The sequence below is a fragment of the Marmota monax genome, unplaced genomic scaffold (assembly GCF_021218885.2).
Source record: "Marmota monax isolate L192 unplaced genomic scaffold, Marmota_monax_Labrador192_F-V1.1 WCK01_AAM20220418_F8-fsc01256, whole genome shotgun sequence".
Classification (NCBI taxonomy): Eukaryota; Metazoa; Chordata; class Mammalia; order Rodentia; family Sciuridae; genus Marmota; species Marmota monax.
In genome coordinates, this window is record NW_026693272.1 from 11,903 (window position 1) to 37,347 (window position 25,445).

Consider the following 25,445-nt stretch of genomic DNA (forward strand, 5'->3'; position numbering starts at 1 on the left):
ATCCCAGTGGCTTGGGAGGCTAAGGCGGGAGGATTGTAGATTCAAAGTGAGCCTTAGCACATCTCAAAATAAATAATAAAAAGGACCGGGATCCTAATTAGAATAAGTTATATCAATGTATGTATGATATGTCAAAATATACTCATTGTCATGTATACCTAAGAAGAAAAAAAAAAAGGACTGGGGATGTAGCTCAGTGATAGAGTGCCCGTGTGTTCAATCCCCCCAACTCAAAAAAAAGAATTAAACCACTTGCTCAGGTTTTTTGGTCAATGTTAAGAGTCAGATGAAATCTGGGCTCCTAGAGATTTTGTTCTCAACTGAAAATGGGCTAGATGTGAATTCTTTCATCACTGAGGTGTCAAGTAGCAGTTACCACCCATTTTTGGAGGCTATTCCAAAGGAATCATATAAATTTCGTTTGAGTATTATGGGGCAAACAGACATAACATGTAGAACTGGTGAACATATAGACAGGTAGCAGAGAATTATAATTTTTCATGAGCTCTGAAGTTACTGCAACTTATTTGTTATCATGATAGAACTCTAATGGACTGTAAGGCTCAACTGTAGCCCCCACAATGATCTTTTAAAACCCTGGCAGATAATCTTTACATAGCATGAATCATGCATTTTTGCACTTTTCATATGATCAAAACAACAGGATATAGCATAAGAAGATTTTATAAATGTAGACAAATAAATTTGCACTTATTTCAAAACCTGCATTTATAAGTTACTTAGTTCACTTTCTTCCTTATCAGTCCATTATAGCAGTCAGGTTATTTTTTTCCTTATAATTGACGATATACAGTTGTAATGCAATAATTCTGCATCCAGGACAAAATGAGACAACTTTACTGGGGAATCAAATTGATCAAATTATGCATAATAAATCTCACTATTATGTATAATTATAATGCACCAACTTTTTTAAAAAGATGGGCCAGCTTACTCATGCTCATCTATTGAGTCATTTAAATATCAAAAGATGACACATATTACCAAGACAAACATAAAAGCCTTTAAATCCAGTCTTGGAGCAGGAAAACACTCAAAACTGTGATGACAAAAATTTTAACTCATCTATCTCAATTTCTCATTATTATTCCAATTAGTTTTATGGTCACTGTATTTATGGAAGTTTCTAACTGCTGCTGTTAACTCAAGTCACTGTTGCATACACAGGCTCAATGTTTATCTTTTTCCTTATAAAAATGTTAAACCAGCAGCCATAAATACAACTTCTTTGTTTTAAAGAGGCTAAACTAAAACAAAAGTCTTTGCCTGGTGTAGGGCAGGTATTCTGTAAACTTGAAGTACTTTCTTACACTGATTGTTTTTAACTTAAATTTTGAAATAATTTTAATTCACAGAAATGTGGTAAAAAAATAGTACATTGAGGGAAGCCTATCGTGCATAAACATGATACAAATATCAAAAACTAAGAAATTAACACTGGAATAAGTTTATTAACTGAACGATAGGATTTGTTAGGATTTTACTAGTTTCTCTACTAATGTTATGTCTTGGTCTCGGAATCTAATCTGTGACACTATGTTACATAAAAATGTTTAAATTCACTAACCTGTAGGAATCATGGTTTCATTCACAGGCAAGTAAGCATCAGCTTCTATGGTGACTTCATGGTCATATATATTTGGGGACCCCTGGGAGGGAAAAGGAAAAAGAAAAAAAAAAGACTTACTGTTTAGTCTTTTACATATTTGCTTTGTAACATTTTTTGTAAAAATGTTTTCAGGCATTGACAAAAACTTTAGAAATCCAGTTGACCAATGATACTGACTAAACAGGGTCATCTTAGTGTAGGTAGACGGGGGCCTCCAAACAACCACTGACACATGTGAGAGAAGCTTTCAACGTGTGACCCCAGCATGCATTTTCTTTTCTAAGTGGAATGTGAAGGTGAGAGGTCAGGGAGACCACAGTGGCTAGGAAGCCTTTTAGCTCCCGCTTTTTAATGGAGGGGTTTCTGCTACTCTGTCAGATAGCAGGCACAGGGAGGAGAAAGGATCACTCACCCAGTACGCAAGTCCTGGGTGGTCAAGGCACTGCCTCCAGGCCCACTAGAGGGGGACACCTGTCACCCCTCTCCCAGCTCCCATCTAGAGGCTCCACTCCCTGCCACATGACAGAAGCCCAAGAATCAAAATTGTGTTGCCTTTTTGAGAGAGTGAAACACTAGTACGGGCCAGGCAAGGTGGTGCACACCTGTAATCCCAGCTACTCCAGAGTCTGAGGCAGGAGAATCATAAATTTAAGACCAGCCTGAGCAACTTCTGAGAACCTGTCTCCAAATAAAAAAAATAATAATAATAAATAAATAATAAAAATGGCTGCAGAAGTAGCTCAGGGTGCAAGGCCCTGGGTTTGATCCCTAGTACTAAAAAAAAAAAAAAAAGCTAGTACAGGAAACCTGAGTCAGTGGTCAGAAGGCTTGGAATCTAGTTTCCACTCACTAGGGAAGTCATGTAACCTCTGGAATACTCTCTCTCTCTCTCTCTCTCTCTCTCTCTCTGTGTGTGTGTGTGTGTGTCTGTGTGTAAAATTGGGATTATGATGATCCCACTTTTTCTAGGATTTTTGTGAGGCACAGTTTAGTAAGGGCTACTTGCAAATCGGAACATAAATTTATACATGTATGTTTTTAATGCAAAGGATTATTTTTATTATCCATAGTAACATATTTTAAAGCTTCACAACACAAGATGGGAAAGAGGAACCAAGAGAGGGCTTTTGCTTAGTGAAGCTCAACAATCAGCCTTCGCACCCTCTCTCCACCACAACAAACAATTATCTGGCCCAAAATGTCAGTGGCTGAGAAACCCTGAGCAAAGCTAAACTGAAGCTGCTGCTGAGCTGCAGAGAGGTAAGCAGAGGGGCAGAGGGGCGGAGGGCTGCAGGCTGACGGGATGCAGATTCTATGGCGAGAAAGATTCAGGCCACACAATCAAATGGAGTCATTTTAAGGCAAAAGAACAAGATTTAGGGACCAAGAGATTCCATGTTGAAATGTGGCAAAAACTGGTTTAATGACACTGCTAGAAGGTTCTGCTGCTGCAGAACTGATATCCCCTGGGAGAGAAAGTGGGTTTGTGCTGGGCTGGGGTAGGAGGAAATGGGGACAATATGAGGACAGAGAGCTCTCTGCTGCTCATGCTTCCTCTCTTAGCCACTTTTTTGGTTCCTGTTCTGACTTGAGAAGGCAGGTCCAAAATGGGAGGTGGCGTGCACCCAGGTCCAGTGTAGCTCAAGACATCAGGGTGTCTCTCCTGGATAGAGGCTCCTCCCTACTGCCATCCTCTTTTACCAGGGTGGTGCTGGCACCCAGGAGGCCTTTAGGACTAAAGGGAGGAAAGATGAGAAGGGGAATTTAGAACTATTTCCCCAGCTCTATTTGTTCAATGCTCAGTTCAACAGGAGGGTTTTATTTTGCTTCGTTTTTCAGTGCCGGGGTTTGAAACCAGGGCCTTGCATATGCCAAACAAGCGCTCTACCACTGAGCTACCCCCAGCCCTAACTTGGAAGGTTTTATTCAGTCCAGGCAGCAGCAAGGAAGGTTGAGTGCAAAGCCATGATGGTATTAGATTGACATCTACAGCCCACATAGAGGACTGAAGAGTCCCAGGAAAGGACAGCCCGACCAAAAGAACACCTCCATCCTTTCTTTGCATATATGAGGCTTGAGACACACAACCTCTCCTACACCATCCAGTGAGCAAAGCCTGCAGGAGATGACTCCTAGCCTAGCATTTATCAGGTCTTCACTCAATTTCCACAGGTGCCTGCCTCCTTCCATTCTTTTTGTTTGTTTGTTTGTTTTAAGATAAATGCCCATTTATAACCAGGATGCTATTCTGATTTCTATGAGCATAGCTGAGTTGTACGTGTTCTAGAACCTCCCGTAAATAGAATCCTACGGTAGATATTCTTTTGTGTCTCATAAGGTTTTTGAGATCACTCATGTTATTGGATCAGTAATTTGGTCCTTTTTACTGTTGATAATATTCTACTATGTCACCATTTGTTTACCCATTCTCCTGATGGGTAGATGGACTTGTGGATTGTTTATAGTGTTTCACTATCATGAACAAGGCTGCTTAGGAGTTTCCTTTTCTCTTTTTCTTTTTTGTTTTGTTGTTTTTAAAGCAATGGGCAGGAGGAAAATGAATTAACAAAAAAAGTCACATTGCAAAAAAAATGGATGAGTCTGACATTATAAGAAGAAGCTGAGAGGAGCAGGAAAAGATGCTTACTGTGCTCCCAGTGGCCTCTGGGTCACCAAGAAGCACTAATATCCCTTCCTGAAAGAGAAGCATGATTCAGTTCACGCCTCTTCTGGCTGGAAAACTCCAATGATCTACTCTGGTGGAATATTACTGTTAGACCCATTTCCGTTCAAGGTTGATGAACACTTGGCAAGAAATGTTGACTCACAAACAATCTTGAGATCCATCTCTGAGTTCAGTGTTTTGGTGAACTTTGCTCGATTAATACCAGTTTGTAACATTAGCCATTTACAAAGCCCATTACAACTTGCATAGAGATTTTAAAACCTTTTCTGTTCATTGCCACAGTTCCTGCCTTAATTCATCTTTTAATGTGTTTAGCAGGAGTAACAGACACTGTTGACTACTGCCCAGAAGTCATAGTGCCTTTCCCTTCACCTGTACCCTCCCTTTCTCCTGGGAGAAACTTGACTTGTTGATTTATCTATGTTAAGTCATAGATTCAGGCAAGGAACATTTTCCCGAGCCCTAGAGGCCAAATTTTGGTTGGTCTAGATCAATCATGGCAGTCTCAGATTCCCGTTGGCAGAGAATGAGTCACACTTTTGGCCAATGAAATATGAGTCTTCCAGGAGCTTCTAGAAAAGGTTGTACTTGTTCTTAGAAAAGAAACATTAGAGATATGAAAAAGGTAAACATCCTCTTTTGTCTCTGGGGGTGACTGTATGAGGAGGTGACTCTTGGAGCTGTAGCAACCACCCTGTGACTGAGGGGGACAAACCTGAAGACAAAAACCAAAACACTGGGTTGGGGTTGGGGCTCAGTGGTACAGTGCTTGCCTGGCATGTGTGAAGCATTGGGTTCGATTCTCAGCACCACATATAAGTAAATAAAGGTCCAACAACAACTAAAAAAAAAAAAAAAAGCCAAGACACTGAGGAAGTAGAACGGAAAAATGGAAGAACTTGGTTCCTTGATGACGTTATCTACCTAGTCATACCAGAACCACAGCTATTGCTTTTCATCCCAAATTCCACTAGGCCTGCTTTCAGAGGTCTTTAGGTTAAGTTTCAAACAGTTCTCACATCTTACCTCTCAGAACCCCCCCAACCCACAAACTAGAAGTAGCAAGCCAATGCTTGGGCCCCAAAATAGAACAAAAATACCATTTGTTAGATTTAGAAAACAAAAAAAGTGAACAGATGTAACATGAGCTGGCTACTTTATTCATTTATTGTTTTTGTGCTAGGTGCTAGGAATTGAACCCAGAGCCTGTCCATGCTAGGCAAGTGCTCTACCAGTGAACCACATCCCAGCTAATTACTTTAAATATCATGTTTTGAAGTATTTCCCTGGAGAGGGCTTGACATGTGATAAAGCTTCCCAGGATAGGGCAAGGGATGTTCTGAAAATGCAGCGGCTCTTGACCCCGGGCCTAGTGACCATCCATTCCTACCCAAGTGCCCCCAAAGGCTGGTGCCCTTAATGCTGAGGCTGGTGGTTGTAGATTTATTTGAGCTGCACTTACTAAGACAGTCTAAGAAGGGAGGTTTATATTGACTGCTCTTCTGGGTAGGATCTCTGATCTAGGAAACTATTCATCCTCTGCAAAGAGATTCAGAAATATCTGTCACTCCAAGTCCCTGCAGGATTAGAAAGGTGACAAATGCAAAGGGCCTTAGTAAACCTTAAATTCCCACTTTATGTCCTTCACTGGAAGAACACTGGCAGATGGAATACTTCATGTGTAATTTCTCTTTCTATTTCTGAATCAATTCATTTAGATCATTCCCAAGGTTATAAAATAATATGTCCTAAGCCTATCAAAATTCAGAAAACAGAAAAATCATCACAATTTACTATCTACCTAAAACAATATAATGTGTTTTGTTTTGTTTTGCTTTTCTTTCTCTATTTCTGCCCTTTCTGAACCCATTTTAAAAAGTAGATCCTCTTAAGAATGGGTGTTTTTCTTTTGTTCTTAGCTTTTGGTTTAGTTTTCAGATTTCAGGAAGGATGATGGATATTCTGGAGGTAAGATCAAACAAGGGAAGACCCATATTTCTTATGTTTAAAGGGAAAACTTTGGAAATTTTATCAGAACCAATTACCTCTGTTATTTAAGAAAATTACCCACACACACCCCTAAAAATCAGCAGCAAATTCGTAAAAGTTGGGGAGGACAAAAATGTAAGCTAATACTTGTTGGCTGTACATAGGCTTGAAGGAAATCATGCCCACATGATTCAAGTTGAGTGGACCATGATTTCTTCAGATAATGAGGAAGTAACAGATAGAATCTACAGAGTTGGGCTCAGCCTGTTTTCTGCCTCCTGTGATAGGCTCCTCAATAAGCTGAAATGTTCCCTTTCGAAGGGAATGATGTGGTTTAGAGGGGATCGCTCAAGGGCACTGTCAGTGGCTCTCTGCCACCTGTAGGGAGACATTTTAAGAGTCCTCCTCCTGGGGCTTATCCCTAGGCTGGGTTGATTTCAATGTCTTTACTGACAACTTCATAAAGTGCTTCTGACAGGGGCTGATAAATAATAGGTAGCTATTATTACGAAATTAAGAACATGCCTCTTATTCTGAAAAAAACAAACCAAAATAAAAACAAAACCCACCAGGTCTTCTAAATCCAGGTCTAATGTTCTTTCTACTGTCCTGTGCAGGGCATGACTGGCCACCAGAATCCCTGGAAGGAGCTGGTGGGCTGCACAGTGGGAGTACACAAATATTAAACGGGCTGGTTCAAGTATAATTCGGAGAATTATATCTGCTTCCTTAAATGGAAATAACTGGAGGGTCATGTAGGAGTACAATAAGGGAAGCAGATGTGAGCACATGCTGCAATCAGATGAGAGTGAGTTCTTGAAATAGCCACGGGAACAGATACCCTTCTTGACAGTACAATGTATTCATTCCATCTTCTTCCTCTATGACTTCCATTTATTGAACACCTACTATGAGCCAGATGCTCTCCTGGGCTCTTTTCATCATTGTCAGGACCAGAGTAAGTCCATACTGGGTTGATCTCTCCAGTCACAGTCCCTGGTTATTCCACGAAGCAAGTTACAGCAGGAGAAAAGGAGTGAGTTCACTTACCTGGCCGGCCAGGTTGAAGTAAGAATGGTTGGTCAGATTGACTGGTGTGGTCTGACTGGCTTGTGCTCTATAGTTGACCATGAGCTCCCCACCATCCAGGGTGTATGTCACCCAGACTTTTAACTCTCCAGGGTAGCCTTCCTCACCATCTAGACTGATGCGGGAGAATTGGACGCCATTTGAGAGCACCTGAGGGGTCCAGAGGACCTAGAAAAAGTGTTTTCAAAGCTGCTTATTTGCTTCAATCCCAAGTTAAATGCCACACTTCAATATTTAAGGATAACTGATTCCAGAAAGGGAGTTCCTCAATCATTAAGGCTTGGATTAGTAGCCTGGATTTGAAATAATCTAAATCTCTGATTTGTACAGAAAAGAGGCATTTTTTTTTCCTGTTTACCTACTCCCATTCCTTATACTCTTTTTTTTGGGGGGGGGGGTTATCAGGGATTGAACTCAGGAGCACTTGATCACTAAGCCACATCCCCAACCTATTTTTCATATTTTTTATTTAGAGACAGAATCTCACTGAGTTGCTTAGCACCTCATTTTTGCTGAGGCCTGAGGCTGGCTTTGAACTCACAGTCCTCCTGCCTCAGCCTCCAGAGCCGCTGGGATCACAGGCATGTGCCACCTTGCCTGGCTCCATTACTTATACTCTTTCCTCTTAACCTTACATGTATGTATCTACAATATTTTCCTCTTTGAATTTTTCTTGGATATATATTTATTTTAATCTTGGTGCTCCATTCTGGTGTTGTGTAGCAATATCTTTTTATAGTACTAAAAAATAACCTCAATAAATCAACCCCTCTCTCTGGTGTACTGTATACAAATATTAATGAAAAACACTCCAAGTTTCTCTTATTCCCTGGACAGAGTTTATAGCAAATTGGGCACTTGTTCCATTAGGATTCAGTTCCAGCCCACAAGTCAGGAGTCATGGTTTTGGAGCCAGATCTGTTCCTAGTTCATTGTGTAAATTTGGGCATCTATCACTTCCATAAAATTAAGGAGCTAGAAAAATTACCTTGAAGGTTTTGTCTGTGTTCTAAGAAATTCTAAGAATGGCAAGAAAAATATGAAGAGAAAAAAAGGAATCTTGAATTAACATAGAGGTTCCTCTTCACTTTGCCTGAAAGGCCCCAAGATCACACTTTCAGGGAAGGGAGAACCAGCATTTATCAAGTGTTCGTTATGAAGAAAGGCACCTAGCCAGAAACTTTACAGACACTATCTCATCTGTCTACTTCAAGTAGTGCCATCATTCTCATTGAGTGACCACACACTGAGACTCAGGAAGGGTAAACTGCTGGCCCCAGGTCATGCAGCTTGTAAGTGATAGTGGATTTGACCCAGCCCAAGCCTGTTCCCTTATGTTACAATAGCAGCATGAGTTGACCAGAGTCCTTGTCCTTTAGGGAGCTCTGGGATCACTAGTAAAGAGCTTATTGCACACATGAGACCTCCAATCTGTGGAGTATTCACCAGTCACTGATGCCTTACCTAAATCACCTTGCAAGGAATTTTTTGGTTGAACTAAACGAAATGACCGTCCCTGTAGGTCAAAACTGTTGAACACTGGCAATCTCTTATAGTTCCAACTAATATCATCCCCACTTTACAGATGAACAAATTAAGTTCAATGGAGTTAACCTGCCTGTTTCTCCCCATACATTCCAGAGGTATAGAATAGAACCCTTTAATACAGCATAGTTTAAAAAGAAAAAATATTGTTTAAAATCATACATGTAATTAGTGAGAGAGCTAGGATTCCAACTCAGGTCTGGCTATCTACATGATTTCACATCTTAGTTTCAGTGAACAGCTTTATTCAAATCTCCATTTTCAACAGAAGAGTCAAACTCTCACTCCAAACACAGTTAAAAGATAATAACCTTCTGCATCAGAGGAATAGCCCTGCAGCCAGGCTCTGCCCATTCACTCTAGCCTGGGTCTGGCTCTCACAGGTGTTCTGTCTGCCAGGAAGGGGAGCCCAGCAGGGATGGAGCTCTCTACCTTCATCTACAATGAGAGCAGCTGGCGTTGACACAAATTCACTGAGCTCAGTAAAAAATTTAATTTATATCCTAATTATCTCTCAGAAATATTGAACTTTCAAGACACTTAAAATAGGAAGACTGTTATATATGTAATTAAAAAAAGAAAAAAAGAATTCCCCAAATGGAAAATTCTAGGAATTAAATATCTGAAATAAAATGCTCTTACCTTGCTACCCAGATTTTCTTCTTTAGGGAAACGAAAGAATGGAAAGATTTTGGTGTAAACAAATATTTTCAGTTACGTGTAATTCCCATTCATGGAAGAATTTCTCTGACCTTATAGTTTCTAACTCTCTAGGAACTTTAAATCTGCAGACTTTCTTATACTATTTCAAATCCTGTCAGGTTATTTAATTTTCATCTTTTAAAGAATTGTGCTGATCTGCACAGAAAAACACACACCCCCAACCTAAACTATTCATTCAGTAATTGTTGAAATCCAGTACAACTTAAAATAAAGTCCATCTGATACTGCTAATGATACCTATCTAAAAACTTACTGCTGAGAAACGTTCAGGGGCTCCATAAGTATTCTCATCTTTTTCCCACCCATCTCTGGGCCCCAGTATAGCCATTCTGTCTAATACCCACAGATTGAATGAAATGCTACCTGTTCTTCAAAAGCTGTTCAAGTCCCACCTCCATAACTATTCATTTGTTCATGATCAGCTCTTCTAGTATAATGTTAGCATCTACGTTATGGTGCCTGTGGAAGCTCAGCTGTTAATAGTTATGTAAGGGTCCATCTGCCTCATTATACTGTGAACCTCAGGAATCCCCAGCCTGTTATGCTCTGTGGTTCACAAAAGGGGCCCACTGCACGGGTTTCGGCTATGGTTTGAATGTGTCTTCCAAAAGTTCATATGTTTAAAGCGTAATTCCCAAAGTCATGCTAATGGTATTTGGAGATGCAGCCTTTGGCAGGTAGTTAGGATTAGAGGAGGTCATGAGAGAGGTAACCTCCGATGGCATCAATGGTTTTGTTTGAAAAGGAAGAAAGACCCAAACTGGTACAGCTGCTCATTCTTGCCATAAGATGCCCTCTTCCATGTTAAGACGCAACAAGAAGGCCCTCACTAGAGGCTGGCATCACACTCTTGGACGCCCCAGTTTCCAGAACTGTGAGGGGAAAAAAAATCTTTGTCTTTATAAATGACCCAGTCTATGTATTTAGTCATAGCAACAGAAAATGGAGTAAGACAGATATGCACTCTTATTATTCTTCTGTGTTAATAAAGGGAATACACATGAATACATACACTGCAGAAAATACCACAGTGGAACAGAAGGAGAAGAGCAAGGTGCTGTTCTGAGGGTCCTCTGAAGATCCCTGTAGGAACTCGGCCCAGCTTCTTCTAGATGGGGTTTACTCATGGACCTGGCATGTTATAGAGGATCTCTGCCCTCTGCTCTTGGGCACAGCAGATGCTACTAGGGAGAGCTTTTTGCTCTCCCTAGGGTGAGGAGTCCATCACTGAAGAAAGGGAAGCCAATGGGATAGTCTGGTTCTTGGCTACAGAGAGGAAGCTGGAGGGAGAGGGGAAAACCTAGAGCAACCAACTTCCTTCAGCAGGAGAAGTGGAGGCCAGAGGCAGAAAAAAGGAAATCATGGCCTTTAGTTACCACACATTTTACTTCCTATCTTCTCTATCTCCACTCTAGCAAACAACCTGGGTGGTATAATTTAAAGGAGAGCTCTCTGAAATTTTTTTCCCTCAGAGACTAAAATGAGACTGGCAGGACTCTGAAGCAGGAGGCCAGGAACTCTGATCTCAGGGAGTAGCTTGATCCCTTTGCTTTCCAAGGATTGGAGTTTTTATTTAGGGAATGGAGTTTTTATTTAGAAAGGGGGATCTGGAGGAGCCTAAGGTAATTTCAAGGCACAAAGCACTTCAGTGGAAGGGCAGGCCCGGGTCTGGTGCCACACTGCACAGGAAGGGTGCAAACAAGAGGAACAGGGAGGTGTATTGGATTGGGGGTCCCCACAGTGGCCATGGAGGACACCAGCAGCTCTAGTATAGTGATGAGGGCTTGGAGCCAGGCAGACCTGGCTGATCCCTTTAGGAATCGTGTGCCTTTCACATTCTCAGATTTCTCATTTGAGTGATGATACAGGTCTCTTGGAAAGGTCAGAGACAACATACGTGAAGGCCTATGCAGTAGAGGGTGGGTAGGTATTTATCATTAACCCACATTTCTTCAACCTGATTCCCTGATCCCAACACTATGAGAAAGTTGTTCCACATCTTCCCTAAGTCAGGGGTCATGGTCCTTTCACTCAAGGATCCCTGCTTGTGACAGTCAGATGAATTAGAGAAGGATGGATCCTGGATGTGGCCATTAGCATCTGCTCCCCCAAACCCTGGGAACAGCCTTTTTCCTGGATTGCTTTACCATGCACATGTCCCAGGGCCTAGGATTCTGCTTGGCAACAGGAGACATGCTTGTGGGTACTCTGGGAAGTGGACCAAGAAAGGACTCTGCCACATGCCCTGGACTCACCTTGTCAAACCCTTTGAGTCCTCCATGCAGACTGTTGGGCCCATTGTTAACGGCCAGGTGATACTCCTTCCCATCCAATGTGAATGTTCCTTTGGCAATTCGGTTGGCCACCCTTCCAACCACTGCTCCAAAGTAGGGCTGCTTTTGGAGGTACCCTGAAAGGACAAGGATGACAGTGTTTTTTAAAACTTCAAACAGAAGAGGTGTCTTACACTGCTGCCTATCACTTTCTTCTTGAGGAAGCCGCAACTACCTACAAGTTGGCCATATCAAAGTCTTCATGAAAGCACAGAAAAATGGTATTTTTTTTTCACACCTGACATTTTCCTGTTCCAGAAGTAATAAATATTCATTACAAAAAGTTTTAAAGAATTTTATAACACACAAAGAAGAAATTTAAATCCTCCTTAATCTTATCACTCGAGAGAACCACTGTTAATATTCTTATATTTATCCTTCTGTCTTTCAGTGTAAAAAGTGCATTTGCTTCTTTTTATAAACTGGGATCTTAGTGGGAATGTTGCTTTATAATCTGCTATTTTCTGAGCCAATCAATTTTCTTAACTAAAAATTGGACTTTTGTGTTGTCTTGAGAGTAAACTATCTAATTCTTCTTTCTCTTTTCATGTTTTTGTAAAATCATATAATTAGAACATGTAAATATCTTTAATGAGAGTTAAATAATACCCAAGGACATAGAGTAGGATTGCCAGAGGAAATACAGGATGCCTAGTTAAATCTGAATTTCAAATTAAAAATGAATAATTATTTAACAGTATTTAAGTAAGTTCATAGTACTATTATAGATGAGACAGTATAAGTTGTTTACCTGAAATTTAAATCAGACTTTTATATTTTCATTTGCTAAATCTGGCAAACTTAATAGTGTAAAACATTTTAAAAGCCTTTCTTCACTTCTCTTCCTTCCTAATGTCAATCACTGTTAACCGTTGGGAATGTACAATTTTTTCAAAAATTGAATTAACTACATATAAGCATCATGCAAGAACATAAACACATGTATATTCTATACAGTTATAATTGAGTTATACACATTGTTCTGTAACTTTTCATTTATCAAATATCTTAAGGTTTCTCCCTGTTACTACCTATCTACCACATTCCTTTGATTGCTACAGGGCATATTGATGAAAATCAAATGTTGTTGGGCTTTTTTATTTTTTGGTGGTGGTGGTGGTGGGGGTTATAAAAAGCAAAGCTCCATTGTTGTAGTTACAACTTTGAACAAGGGCATATTCCAGTAAAAGTACTTAAAGTACTCTTCTTAAAGTTTTTCTCTTCTTAAAGTTTACTCTTCTTAAAGTTTTTTTAAGTTCTTCTGTGGTTTTCCATGGAACAGATTAAGATTTGGAGACAGTTTGTTTTTGCATTTTCACCAAAATTCCTTTCTGTTCTATTTCTCACTCAAATGCACTCTGGATTCCATTCTCCTTTCCTGGGGTACTCTGTATCCTCCATGTCTAGTTAGGATTAGCAAAGAATGCAATTCAAACATATGACCTATTTTTCAGACCCTGAATCAGCCAGTGGCTGGTCACTGTTCCCATTAGGCAACTGGTTGGGCACAAGTTAATCATTCTCTTCCAGGTCCTGTTCCTTCCTCATTAATCCATGGTGCCTCAGAATCTTGTAAATGAACTATTATAACAGCGGACACTTAGTACTTTCTAAGTCCCAGACACTTTCTCAGGGCTCTACATTTAATTCATTTCATCCTCAGAACATTTCTCTTAAGTAGATACTATTATTGCCCCAGTTTACTGATGTGGAAACTGAGGACAGAAAAGTTTAGTAACTTGCTCTAAAACACTAGTTAGCAAAGGAATCAAGACTTGAATCCAAGTAGTCTGGCTCCTAATCCATACTTTTAAGCATTGCTTACCAGTGGTCCCTTCCAGGAAAGTGTATAAATGCTCAATTCCTCATATACGATGTGGGTAGCATTTGCATAAAATCTATTCACATCCTCTTTCTTCTTTCCTCAGTACTGGGGATTGAGTTACACCCTCAACCCTTTTTATTTTTATTTTGAGACAAGGTCTCACTAATTTGCAAAGGCTGGCCTAGAATTTGCAATTCTCCTGCCTCAGCCTCCTGAGTATCTTGGATTACAGGTGTGTGCTACTGCACCTAGCTCCCCCCATATACTTTAAATCATCTCTAGATTATATATAATCCCTAATACAATGCAAATGCCATATAAATAGTTTTTGTACTTTATTATTATTTAGGGAATGACAAGAAAAAAAGTCTAAACACATTTAGTACTATTGCAGTTTTCCCCAAAATATTTTTGATCTGTGGTTGGTTGAATTCACTGATGCAAATCCATAGATACAGAGGGCCAACTGTATTTAGCAAGCACCAGGCATCCTGGTTGGCCCATCTAATCACCGTCTCTAGGCACTGGTGGGGTTCATTGCTCCGTCAGTTCCCACTTTCTCCCCACCTTCTACTTTCTGAAGCTGTAGTTTTCAAACCCCTTAACAGTGGTTAAACAAAAGGAGTCCAAAAGGCAAACAACCTCTTCTTGGTTTTGTTTCATCTTCTCTTTAGACAGAAAAGGGGATAATCCCTCTCCTGCCCACCATCAGGGGTCATGGCTGACACCTCTATAACAAAAGACAGGTTGACAAGAGAAAAGCATATTTGATTATAGTTTCACGTGACACAGGAACCTTCAGATTGAAGACTCAGAGACCCAGGGTGAACTAACCATTTTTATTCTTAGGAGAGATGAAGCATGGACAGCCATTTAGAAATAGAACTGGACAAAAAGGGTATTTTCTGAAAATCATGGCAGACCCTGCAAGGCCTGTCTGCTCAGATTCTTCTTGGCCTGTGTGAACAGCAATCCTTCCTCCCAGCTACGAACCAAGACCCTTTCTAGAACAGGGGTCCTAGGACCTACAATTGAACAAGAGGTCAGAGAATTTTTTTTTTTATGGCTGACTCTTAGAGAGAAAGTGTGGTGTGTGTGTGTGGGGGGGGTTAGAGTAATATTTCTAGCTTTTATCTTGACTTTGGGGAAAAGGGGGTTCTAGTTTTTATGACCTGCCTTGGAGAAGAGCAATCCTAGCTTCTATGGCTTGCCTCAAGAGAAGGCCAGAGGGAAACTTTGCTTTGAGGTTGCTTCTGCAGACATCAATTTGGGATGTCTGAGCCCAATAAAGTTTAAAAATGTAAAGAAAAGCAGATTGTCTAAACAAACAAACAAACAAACATACAACAACTGGCTGTGGCCATTTTTAGTCCGATCTCAATTTTTTCCACAAGTGTACCCAGAGCCCCCATCCTCCACCAGAGGTATACTAGGCCTTGGAGACAATCTGACAGTAAAGCTCCTGCCACACTGGCTGTCAAGAATTCCCTCAGAAGCCACGACTCCTGGCAACAGTTCATCAGCCTGTGGAGATGAGAAGTACCTGCCAGTTCCTTGGTTTAGACTAATAGTTTTTAAGAATTAATCCATTAGGGCACTAAGGTTGTGGCTCAGCAGTAGAGTGCTCATCTATGCAGGTAGGGGGCCCTGGGTTCTATCCTCAGCACCACATAAAAATAAAGTAAAGGTATTGTGTCCAACTACAACTAAAAAATAAATACTAAAAAAAAAAAAAAAGAATTGATCCATGAGGACGGAGAAACCACTTATCCAAGCTGTCTCTGAAAAAACCTTAACAGAACAAATAGATTTCATACTATTTTCAAATGTAATTAAGCATTTGTATCAAATCAGTCTTATGGAAAAATGAAAATCCCCAAATTCTGAATAAGGAATGACTAAATAAGGAATAATAATAATAAGGAATAATAATAATAAGTTATTTTTCATTGCAGAAAATTCTGTTTTATGTGAAAAGTTCAAAGTTCCTAGGTCAAGCCACGAATACTGATTTAATCAAATCAGCTGCTGAGGTGGGAGAAAGAGGATTGGGAAAGTCTGCTCCTTTTCCTGGGCAAGGCACTGGCCAGAAAAAATCAATAATTGCTTAAGCATGGTATATGGCCCTTTCCACTCCTCTAACCTCCCAAGATCCCCAACTATGACACCCGCCTCAAAAAGCCCCAACCTTCACCAGAGTGCTCTAAAGTCTGAAATAAATTATTCACTACCCTCCCTCAAAACAACCCAGCAAGATGGTGCAAAACCTATAATCCCAGCTGCTCAGAAGGCTGAGTCAGGAGTATTGCAAATTCAAGGCCAGTCTGGGCAACATAGTAAAACCTATCTCAAAAAAAAGTACATCTATATCCATATCTATATACGCATATATATAAAACATATAACTATACACATGCATTTAATTATATATGCATACATTATAATAAGTAATATACAATATATTACATATTATACATCATTACTATAAATATTATTTATTTATAATATTATAAATATTAGTATGACAATTATACAATAACAACATTATAATATTATATGTATAATAACATAATATTGTATAGTATATAATTTAATTATTATATATACATATATTAAATATATATGCACATATGCATATGTATTTAATTAATTTTTTAAAACTCCAAACAACATTTATTACTTGAATGACTGTCTTTTGGTCAGATGAGGAAAATAACCGAAGTTTAATTGACAAGCATTCTAATTATCCCAAACATGTTATATATTTTTAAAAGGCTGTTGGTTGCCCAAGCTGAAGCTCCACATAATTTTTTGCAGATTTAACAAAGTGAAATAGAAAGTTCTAGTCGTATGATGGAAGGTATTTGGGGGCAAAGGAAAGAAAGCAGACACATCTCCGGTCAGACACATATCATAGATCATAGTGCACTGAATCATCATAATCCATTTGTTTCAGGGGAGGCACTGCTCTGAAGAGGTTAAAAAAAAAACTTGCCCAAGATGTTACACAACATTAAAAGACAAAGTGGGGAGTCCTCAATGCTCCCATAAAGGTACTCTTAGGCATTTGAAATATTACACTGCAGTCTCTAACCTGATTGCTTTTATCCCCACCTCCTCTGCTTAACCCAGGTTTCTAAAAGCATTTTTGTTTCTTTATTTATTTATGAAGTTCTGGGGATCCAGCCCATGACCTCACATGTGCTGGGCAAGTGCCATAATGACTCATGGCAGCAATAGATGGCTGTTTGGTAGTAACTGGGGGGAAATGAAAGAAAGGACTCTCATGGATTTTATGGGTAAGTTGTTTATGCATGTGGCTTACAAGCAAACATTCTCATAACAGGCTTGAAAGGAGTCATAGGGACTGTAGGTGGGACACAGATAAAAAAGATTTTTAAAGAAAAGAAATGGTAGCAAAACTCACAGAAGGTTTTTTTTCTAGGTCATACCTAAAAGATCGGATAATTTACTCTTTAGAATCCTTCAGAAGAAAGATCTCATTTTCCCAGAGAGAAATCGAGCCATTCTGACCTCTGGTTATGGCTGTCATCCAAGCATTTATATAATCTATCTGGGAAACTGGAGAGTGTTCACATCCAACCTGGCAGTTACAAAAGGACTATGTCTCATCAAATTACTCATGCTTAGCTCTCCCTTGTAGCTCAAAACACTTTTGGAACATGATAATGTCAAGACAATACCTTGCTCTGTCAAATCTTATTACTTTAAATTATTTACCTGTATGTTTATATGTACTCACATAATCAGACATTTTAAAAGAATATAAAGAAGGTCCTTTCCTACACCTTAACTATCCAAGGTCCTTTCTTAAGGACAACCACTGTGGCTAGTTTTCTTTTAGGGATGCTCTACCACTAAACTAAATTGAAACCCCTTTTTACTTTTTACTTTGAGACAGGGTCTCACTAAATTCCCTAGGCTGTCCATGAACTTGAGATCCTCTTGCCTTAGCCTCCCGTGTAGCTGGGATTACAAGAATGCATCACTACGTTGAGGTTAGTAGTTTCCTAATATGGCTTTTAATAAATTAGAATTAACCAAAATAGTAGCAGAGAGCCATTTCCTACTTTCTGATTGAGGCAATATGCTTCCTATTATGACATATGTGAAGTCTTATCTTTAGCAATACTAAAAGACAAGGCCTTATAAAAGAAACTTGGGTCCATTTATGGTAACCTTAAAGATGGCTGAACATATCAGAAAGTGTAATTTAATATACTGAGGGTGTTTTCCCCTTATATTGTCTTTTGAAAATAGTTTTCTTTCCTTTTAAAATAATTAAATTATCTGAATTGTAGCACAGGAATGAAAATGTCCATCTTGGACCAGCACCAAGAAGAATATTTGAAATGCTTTGATTTAAATTGGCGTTCTGTGAAGCTGTGGTGCCTTCTGCTGAGAAAATGCCACTGAACATTCTCAACATATGTTGGTACTAGGGAGGGCAATAAAATACCAGCTAGATCACTATAATCTAGGGGAGCTAACGTGTTTTCTTCCTTTTAAGAACATTTGGGAAGGATTCTTTCACCGAGACTCCCACAAGGTTTACAGTCTCACACAGGATTATGTGAATGTCTTTGCACTTCCACACCTATCAAGAAACTGGTGCTTCCTGGGTGTCATGTCATCGGGAAGCTTGTCGTCACAGCTCACATTCCATATGAATTCCAAAGATCTTTGTGCTTTTACATTCATGTGACTCTTAGAACTAAAAATTTCAGGAAATAAGAGAGGTGTGCATATGTCTGCAGGGGGTGGACAGTACCTTCTGAATGGTGATAAGGGATGGTACCCACAATTTTATATCCCCAATTTTTTTCCGTGGATCAGGAATTCCAGGTTAAATATCCAATTCTCCTTTGACTCCCCTGAACAATTTTGCATGAGTCAGGTAAACTCTTTGAGTTGCGTGTGGTGGGCAAACTGTGATCCCAGCTACCTGGGAGGCTGAGACATGAGGATTTGGAGTTTGAAGCTGGCTTGGACAATTTAAGGAGATCCTATCTCAAAATTAAAATAAAAAGGTCAGAGATATAGCTCAGTGGTATAGCTCTTGCCTAGAATGTGTAAGGCCTAGTACTGAAACAAACAAACAAAAAATAGATGCAATCTTTTGTGGTTCTATCTGCAGCCTATAGCAGAGACAAGTGACTCGGCAAAGTGATTATAGAGAATCCTCTTTGGTCACTTGCCTGCCCTCTCGGCTTCTAATTCTGAAGATGTGTGGAAGGGAAGTGACGCTGATCTTTCTCACATCCCCGTACCTTCCTACAGTCAGCCTCCTGTACCAGCCTCCTCACTTAAGTTGCTGCTAAAGAAGCATTTTTGTTTGTTTATTTGAGGTTCTGGGGATCTAACCCAGGCCTCACATGTGCTGGGCAAGTGCCATAATGACTCATGGCAGTAATAGATGGCTGTTTGGTAGTAACTGGGGGGAAATGAAAGAAAGGAATCTCATGGATTTTATGGGTAAGTTGTTTATCTATGTGGCTTACCAGCAAATATTCTCATAACAGGCTTTGAAAGAAGCCGTAAGAACTGTAGGTGGGACACAAGTAGAAAAAATTTTAAAGATAAGAAATGGTATGCAAAACTCACAAAAGGCATTACTGTTTTTTTCCTAGGTCATACCTAAAAGATCATATAAAGAAAACTGTGGGGCTCCAGGGCTGGTGAAGACAAGCAGAGGTGATCAATAGGACCTTCAGCAATATTCTTACAATGCAGAATTTGTCCACACCCATCAGCCAGCAGAGCTTATTAATTCTCAGTTTCCCTTCGCCAATTTTATTTCAGACCCCAGTTTCTGTTTGGTTACACTGCAGTGCCAAGAGATAGAACCATATACCCAATCTCTTGCTACAATCCAACTGCAGTTGTAATTATACATTTATGGAGTTATTTGGGTTAAAAACCATCTCCTTAGCTAAACGGCAAGCTCTGTGAAGGGGGGTGGGCGTGGAGGCTTGTCTGTGTTGTCGAATGTGTTACCAGAGTTTTAAAATGCATGAATTAACACATGATCCTAATTGCCCACAGACCCCAAGGGGAGAAAGTCCATCTAGTTAGAGGTGGTCTTCTCCCTTTCCGTCAGTACATGCTTATTGAGCGGCAAGCAGGGTGGGCTGGGCTGGGCATCATAACCAAAACAGCCAAGCTCTCTGCTGAGCCTGCACTCAGCTTAAGTCATGGAGCATTTCTGGGACAATCAGTCTTCAAAGAGAATCTGATGAAGAGTAACTAGTAGACGCAAGTCTTTGCTTTTCCTTCTTCTGAAAAGAGCAGAACCGGAAGAAGAAGGAGCCACGCCCCCGTTGCCAGCAGTTCAAAGTTTGCTCCAGGATTGCTGGAGTTTGGTCTCACTTTTTGCGTTAACTGAGGCAAAGCCTGAATGGATAACCAGCAGACAAGAAACCAAGTCCTTTAGCTACTCGACTTGGAATCATTCTGGGTTTTCATTTTTCCCCCCAAGCTCCGGATCGCCACACTGCCCTGTTAGCCAACCCACGCACTCCCCAGTTAGATCGTCCCAAGATCACTCAGGGACTTTGACCTCAGTCCCTTGCTCACAGGCGGCCGAAAGTTCGGGGTGCGTGAAGGGTGGTCCTGATCATCCCCTCCGCCCGGGATTGGTGGAACCCACCTTCCAACTCGCCAAAGCCAAGAACCACGTCGGAGGCTTTCCCCTGCCTGTCTTTGACCTCCAGAGCGGTGATGGTGCAGCCCCAGGAAATGATGTCCACTTTCAACAGGTCTGATTGTAGCTGGAACTTCTCCACTGTCCCTCCTCCGGAGGGCAGCTCTCCAAACATTGTTCTGGTCACCGAAACCATGGGGAAAGTTCGGGGCGTGCAGCTACTCTGTGCTCTTAGAACTCCAGCAGCCGAGTTGAGGCGCTTACTGCAGGAGGGGCGGGACTCCGCTCCGCTTCCCTGCCTGGATTTAGCCAGTGACCACTCCTGCCACAAATATCCTCTGGGGCTTTTCCATATCCTTCCTTTGCCTGAGGTGACAGAAAGGCAAGCCAAGCGTTTGCTGACCCTGGCTGCACTGCATGTTGGGAATGGTAGTCTTTGGGAGGTGAAATTGCATTTTGGAGCCTGTAGTCTTTCAAAACCCAAATCTTGAGTTCTCTGTGTCCCATCCCCTTCTCCTGCACACTTTTTCAGCGTGCAATGATCTGGTCATTATTGTTGATGGCTGATTGTCAGACAAAGTACTGGAAAATGCAGAGAGCAGACTTAGGGACAAAGAGGCAGATCTTGGAGAAAATTCTAGTTAACACTTTGATGCAGAACAAAGAGTACAGAGGTAATTTAGAGAGGGGGTAGGTCATTGCAGGCTTCTTAGCACACTGATTGAAGATGTGCTCTTTTTGTAACACAGGATGAAGCCCTAGACATGGTCCTGATGGAGTCACTCCTGAGGAACCTCCTCAGACTGCTGGCAGGCATTAGCAACCTAGACAGGGTCTGGTAGAGGGGTTAGGCCCTTCTTTGGAGGTGATCAGAGATAGCTTCAGACTTTCTTTTCTTCAAGGAGGAGCCATGGGTAGATACCCATTTTGTTTCTGAAGTCCAAAGTCCCTTTAGGAAAGGATTAAGGAAACATGTAATTATTGTAGTCCCTATAAAGGTCAAGTACTGTACCTTTGTTGTCTCCTTTACAAGTAGGATGAAGTCCTTAAGTATATACAGATGGGAGAGGAAAGACACTGAGGTCATTGAATTCTTTTCTTGCTTTAGTGGGCCTCATAATTAAAGGCAGATTCCTAGGCCCACTCCTGCAATTTCTGATTCTGGGAACCTAGGACAAGATTCAGGAATTCTCATTTTTTCCCAACCCTCTGGTTATGCTAATGCAGATTATCTGGGTCCAGACTTGAAATATTGCTTTAAGGTCTGATAACTAACTCAGATATTTTCTGCCAAATTAGGCTCTGATGGCAGAGGACTAAACCCTAAAGGACTATGAGATGAAATACAGGCATGACTGTATGCATTCTTTGCTAAATGTAGCAACTCCAGAAGAGTGTTGGCCCTGGAATGGAGGGGGATACTAGGAGCCTAGAGACATGTTTTGTTCAATCCCTCTGCATACCTATCCCTTGTGCTTTGCCCTGCATTTGACCTTATTCCTGGATGCTTCAGACAGTGTCCAACTACACTGTGGTGAGTGCAGAAATCATCTGTGATCAGGAAATCAGGGGAACTGGGATCATGTTCCTGTAATCAGATGCTAATAAAACATAAAACTATCTCACATCCTTTTCTGCCTGTGTAGCTTGAAGGAGTATTTAGCATTCTTGCCACAAAGTCTCAATTCTTCGTCACTAAACAAGAATTCTAATAGCAAAGGGAAAAAAAGAAAAAGAAAAAAGACTTTTCAACAGGCCTCAGTCAAGCACAACCTATAATAACAAGAAGACCCAACCAAACAAGTCAAATTACAGACCGCACCACACTCATACAATAACCGATGGGCGCTCTTGCATGCTGCTTCGTCAGAAATTATCATAAACTCTGCAAGTCTCATCAGCCCACTTACCATTTGTGCCTGACTCATACACAAGCCCTTTTGGTAATGCTGTGTGAGCAAGTATGTCTTACAATCTCTTCTGTGAGCAGGAAGACGGCATCTTTTTTCTTGGCCTCCTGTTCTCAACATTCTGCAAGCTCATGCTGTCACAGAATGAAAGAAATTTGTTTGAGTGGCCATCTCTGAGTGTCGCCAGGGGAGGTCTTGTTGCTTGACTTGGTAGAAAAGGAAACATATCAGGATTTCTTAACTTCATTTTTGTTTCACTTTGAAGTGAACCAAGGCTTGGACCCCACCCCCACCTCCTCATTCTACACAGAAACTGCAGGGTCTGCTGTTTCTGGGACCTCTTAGCCCCCAGCTCATTCATAGAGATGTTGTTGAAGCCTTAAGCCATTGACAGGCTGCTACACAGAGGAAATTCTCTAAGATTCGATAATTAAAACCAATATACAGTTTGTCTATAAGAGACCTGGAATAGGTTACTGTGCATCTGTTCTCTTTCTCATTCCTCTAAACTCCATGATATTTCAGTTCTCTTCATTGGGCACTTTGTATTCACCATCTGAACTCATTTCTTATCTTTTGTTATCATTTCTTATGTTTTATTGTCATTGTTTACTCAACTATTGGCTTCTTGACTCCATATTTTGACTTACATAATTTTTTTGTAACCCAAACTCATTGTATTTGGTTTTAGATGAAAATCACTTGTATCAGGAAGCCAGAAATGCCTAGAAGAATCAAGTTAATGGGAGTTATATTTCAATTCAATTTATCAATTTTGGAGCAGCTGCCAGGGAATGTATTGTGGGGGACACGTGAGAAGTGTTTTAGGAAGATGGACTCAGTTTGGCTATATGGCATGTTGTTCATTTGTCAACTATTCTGTGAGTATGTGATGGACATTATGCTAAGTTCTGGTTATACCTTTATAAGTAAAAACATGATTTTTGCATTCAAATAACTTATAATTTAATGTGATATAATCCTCATCTTTATCCCCACAAATACTTCAGTAAAAATCTTCAGAATTCACTATTAACTAATGCTGGATGAAACAAAGTAGCTCTGGGCCTAGCTTCAGGTTTTGTAATTTCAGGATTGCTCAAAGATGGCAAGTCATATTGGGATTATTTTAGAATTTCCTAGCACCAAGCACAGTGACTGTTACATATTAGATGCTCAGTAAATAATTATTAAGACTAAGGGTATAGCTCAATGGTTAGAGTACTTGTTTAGCATGCATAAGGCTCTGGGTTTGATCCTCAGCACTGCAAAACTATTGAATGAATATACAATACATCAATCTGTACAAATAATGTTGTGAAGAATTGGCTGTTGTATCAGAAGACCTGAGTTCAAGAGACACCAGCACTTACTGGCTTGGTAATTAGCTCAACCACTCTGAATCTTAGGTCCCTCATCTATAAAATGGGAATAATATCACATGATCAATCCATCCAATTATTTCTAATTGAATAGTAGTAAACTAAAGTGCTAAAAATTTACTGGGCACTGTGTTAAGCACCCCTGACTCAGGCACTATTATCTGATACAGAAACTGACACTTAGGTAAAAAAACTTGTTCAAGGTCACAGGATTAGTAAATCAGGAAACCCAGATTTGATCCTAGGTAGCTTGACTGCAGAGATGGGAGCACTAACCCACTTCCTTATCTGCTGTCTGGTATTGTGATCAGGTGAGAATATGGATTCCAAAGCACTTTGTTTATTCTAGTACTTTTAGTAATGTAATATGTTCATCTTCTAATTGTAAGGTAATTGTAAATTTTAAAAAATTGGTTTCTTACCTGGTTCAGTGGCACATATCTGTAATCCCAGCTACTTAAGAAGTTTAGGCAGGAAGATGACAAGATCAAGACCAACTACTGCAACCTGGAGGGAGGGTATCTCAAAATAAAAAAATAAAAAGCGTTGGGGATATAGCTCAGTGGTAAATCACCCCTGGGTTCAGTTCTCAGCACTGAAAATAATTTAAAACAAACAAACAAAACACACAGAAAAACAAAGAGGGCTTTACCATTGAGCTACATTTCCAGTCATTTTTATTTTATATTTTAAGATAGACTCTAAGTTGGCCAGGCTGGCTTCCAACTTATGATCCTTCTAAGTTGCTAGAATTACAAGTGTGTGCTACTGCACCAAGCATGGTTTCTTGAATTAGTTCATGATGGGCTCACGAGGTTATTACATTTACTTACTTAAGAAAAGAAGGGTCCAAGAAGAAGAGTTAGTCCTTAGCACCCACAAGTCCTAGAAACAAGGCATTCATCACCTCTGGACCTACTTCATATTAATTTATTTATTATCATAGGTTACTGTGGTTTGAATTTGCCTCCCAAAAAGCTGTATTGGAAGATTAATACCGGTACAACAGTGTTGGGAGGTAGGGCCTAATGGGAGGTATTTAGGTCCCAAGGGCTCCACCTTCACAAATAGATTCATGCTGATTATAAAAAGGCCTGAGGCTATGGGTTTAATCTTTGTCTCTCTTCTTGCCTTCTCTAGCCCTTCCACTTTCCATCATCGGATGATGCAGCCAAAAGTTCCTCACCAGATGCCAGCCCCTTTGTCTAGGACTCCCCAGTCTCAAAAACATGAGAAGTTAATTTCTATTGCTTAAAAAGTATTCGGTGTATGGTGTTTTGTTATCTCTTCACAAAATGTACTAAGACGCATCTCCTGCCAAAAGAATGGAAGCTCAAAGAGAATGGAAAATGATTCCCCCCTGAAAGCCACTGCTTGAGGTCACAAATATCCAGTCATCTGCTCCTAGAAAATAGATCCAATGCCACAATGAATAAGAAAGAGTTTGCTTAAGATTTGTGGGAAAGCAGGAAAGAAGTAAAATCACACAGCACTCAGGAACTTGAAAATATTTTGAAAGGATCTTCTTTTCTCCCAGAGTTCCTCTCCCCAACCAATTGCCTCTTTTGCACAGCTTAATAAATATCCCTTCTAAAAATCATTTCAGAACCTTGCTTTGCATTTGCCATCCAGTAACACAGCAGTTCTGTCCTTAGTTCAAATGTAATCA

At 40.3% G+C, this 25,445-nt stretch overlaps 1 protein-coding gene and 1 long non-coding RNA gene across 2 annotated transcripts; one reads left to right on the forward strand and one right to left on the reverse strand.

Annotated features, from left to right (window-relative positions):
- Positions 1–1,520: 1,520 nt before the first annotated feature.
- Positions 1,521–20,854, reverse strand: LOC124100803 (galactose mutarotase). The gene is made up of 4 exons (XM_046456408.2): positions 20,491–20,854; positions 11,918–12,072; positions 7,356–7,562; positions 1,521–1,670 (listed from the first exon to the last, which is right to left on the reverse strand). Exons 1-4 carry the CDS (start codon positions 20,678–20,680, stop codon positions 1,584–1,586), a joined length of 639 nt encoding a protein of 212 aa, XP_046312364.1. The 5' UTR covers positions 20,681–20,854; the 3' UTR covers positions 1,521–1,583.
- LOC124100804 (uncharacterized) lies at positions 20,488–25,376 on the forward strand. The gene is made up of 4 exons (XR_006854417.2): positions 20,488–20,599; positions 21,784–22,018; positions 23,086–23,275; positions 24,917–25,376. It is a non-coding gene; the product is annotated as an uncharacterized LOC124100804 (long non-coding RNA).
- The last annotated feature ends 69 nt before the right edge of the window (positions 25,377–25,445 follow it).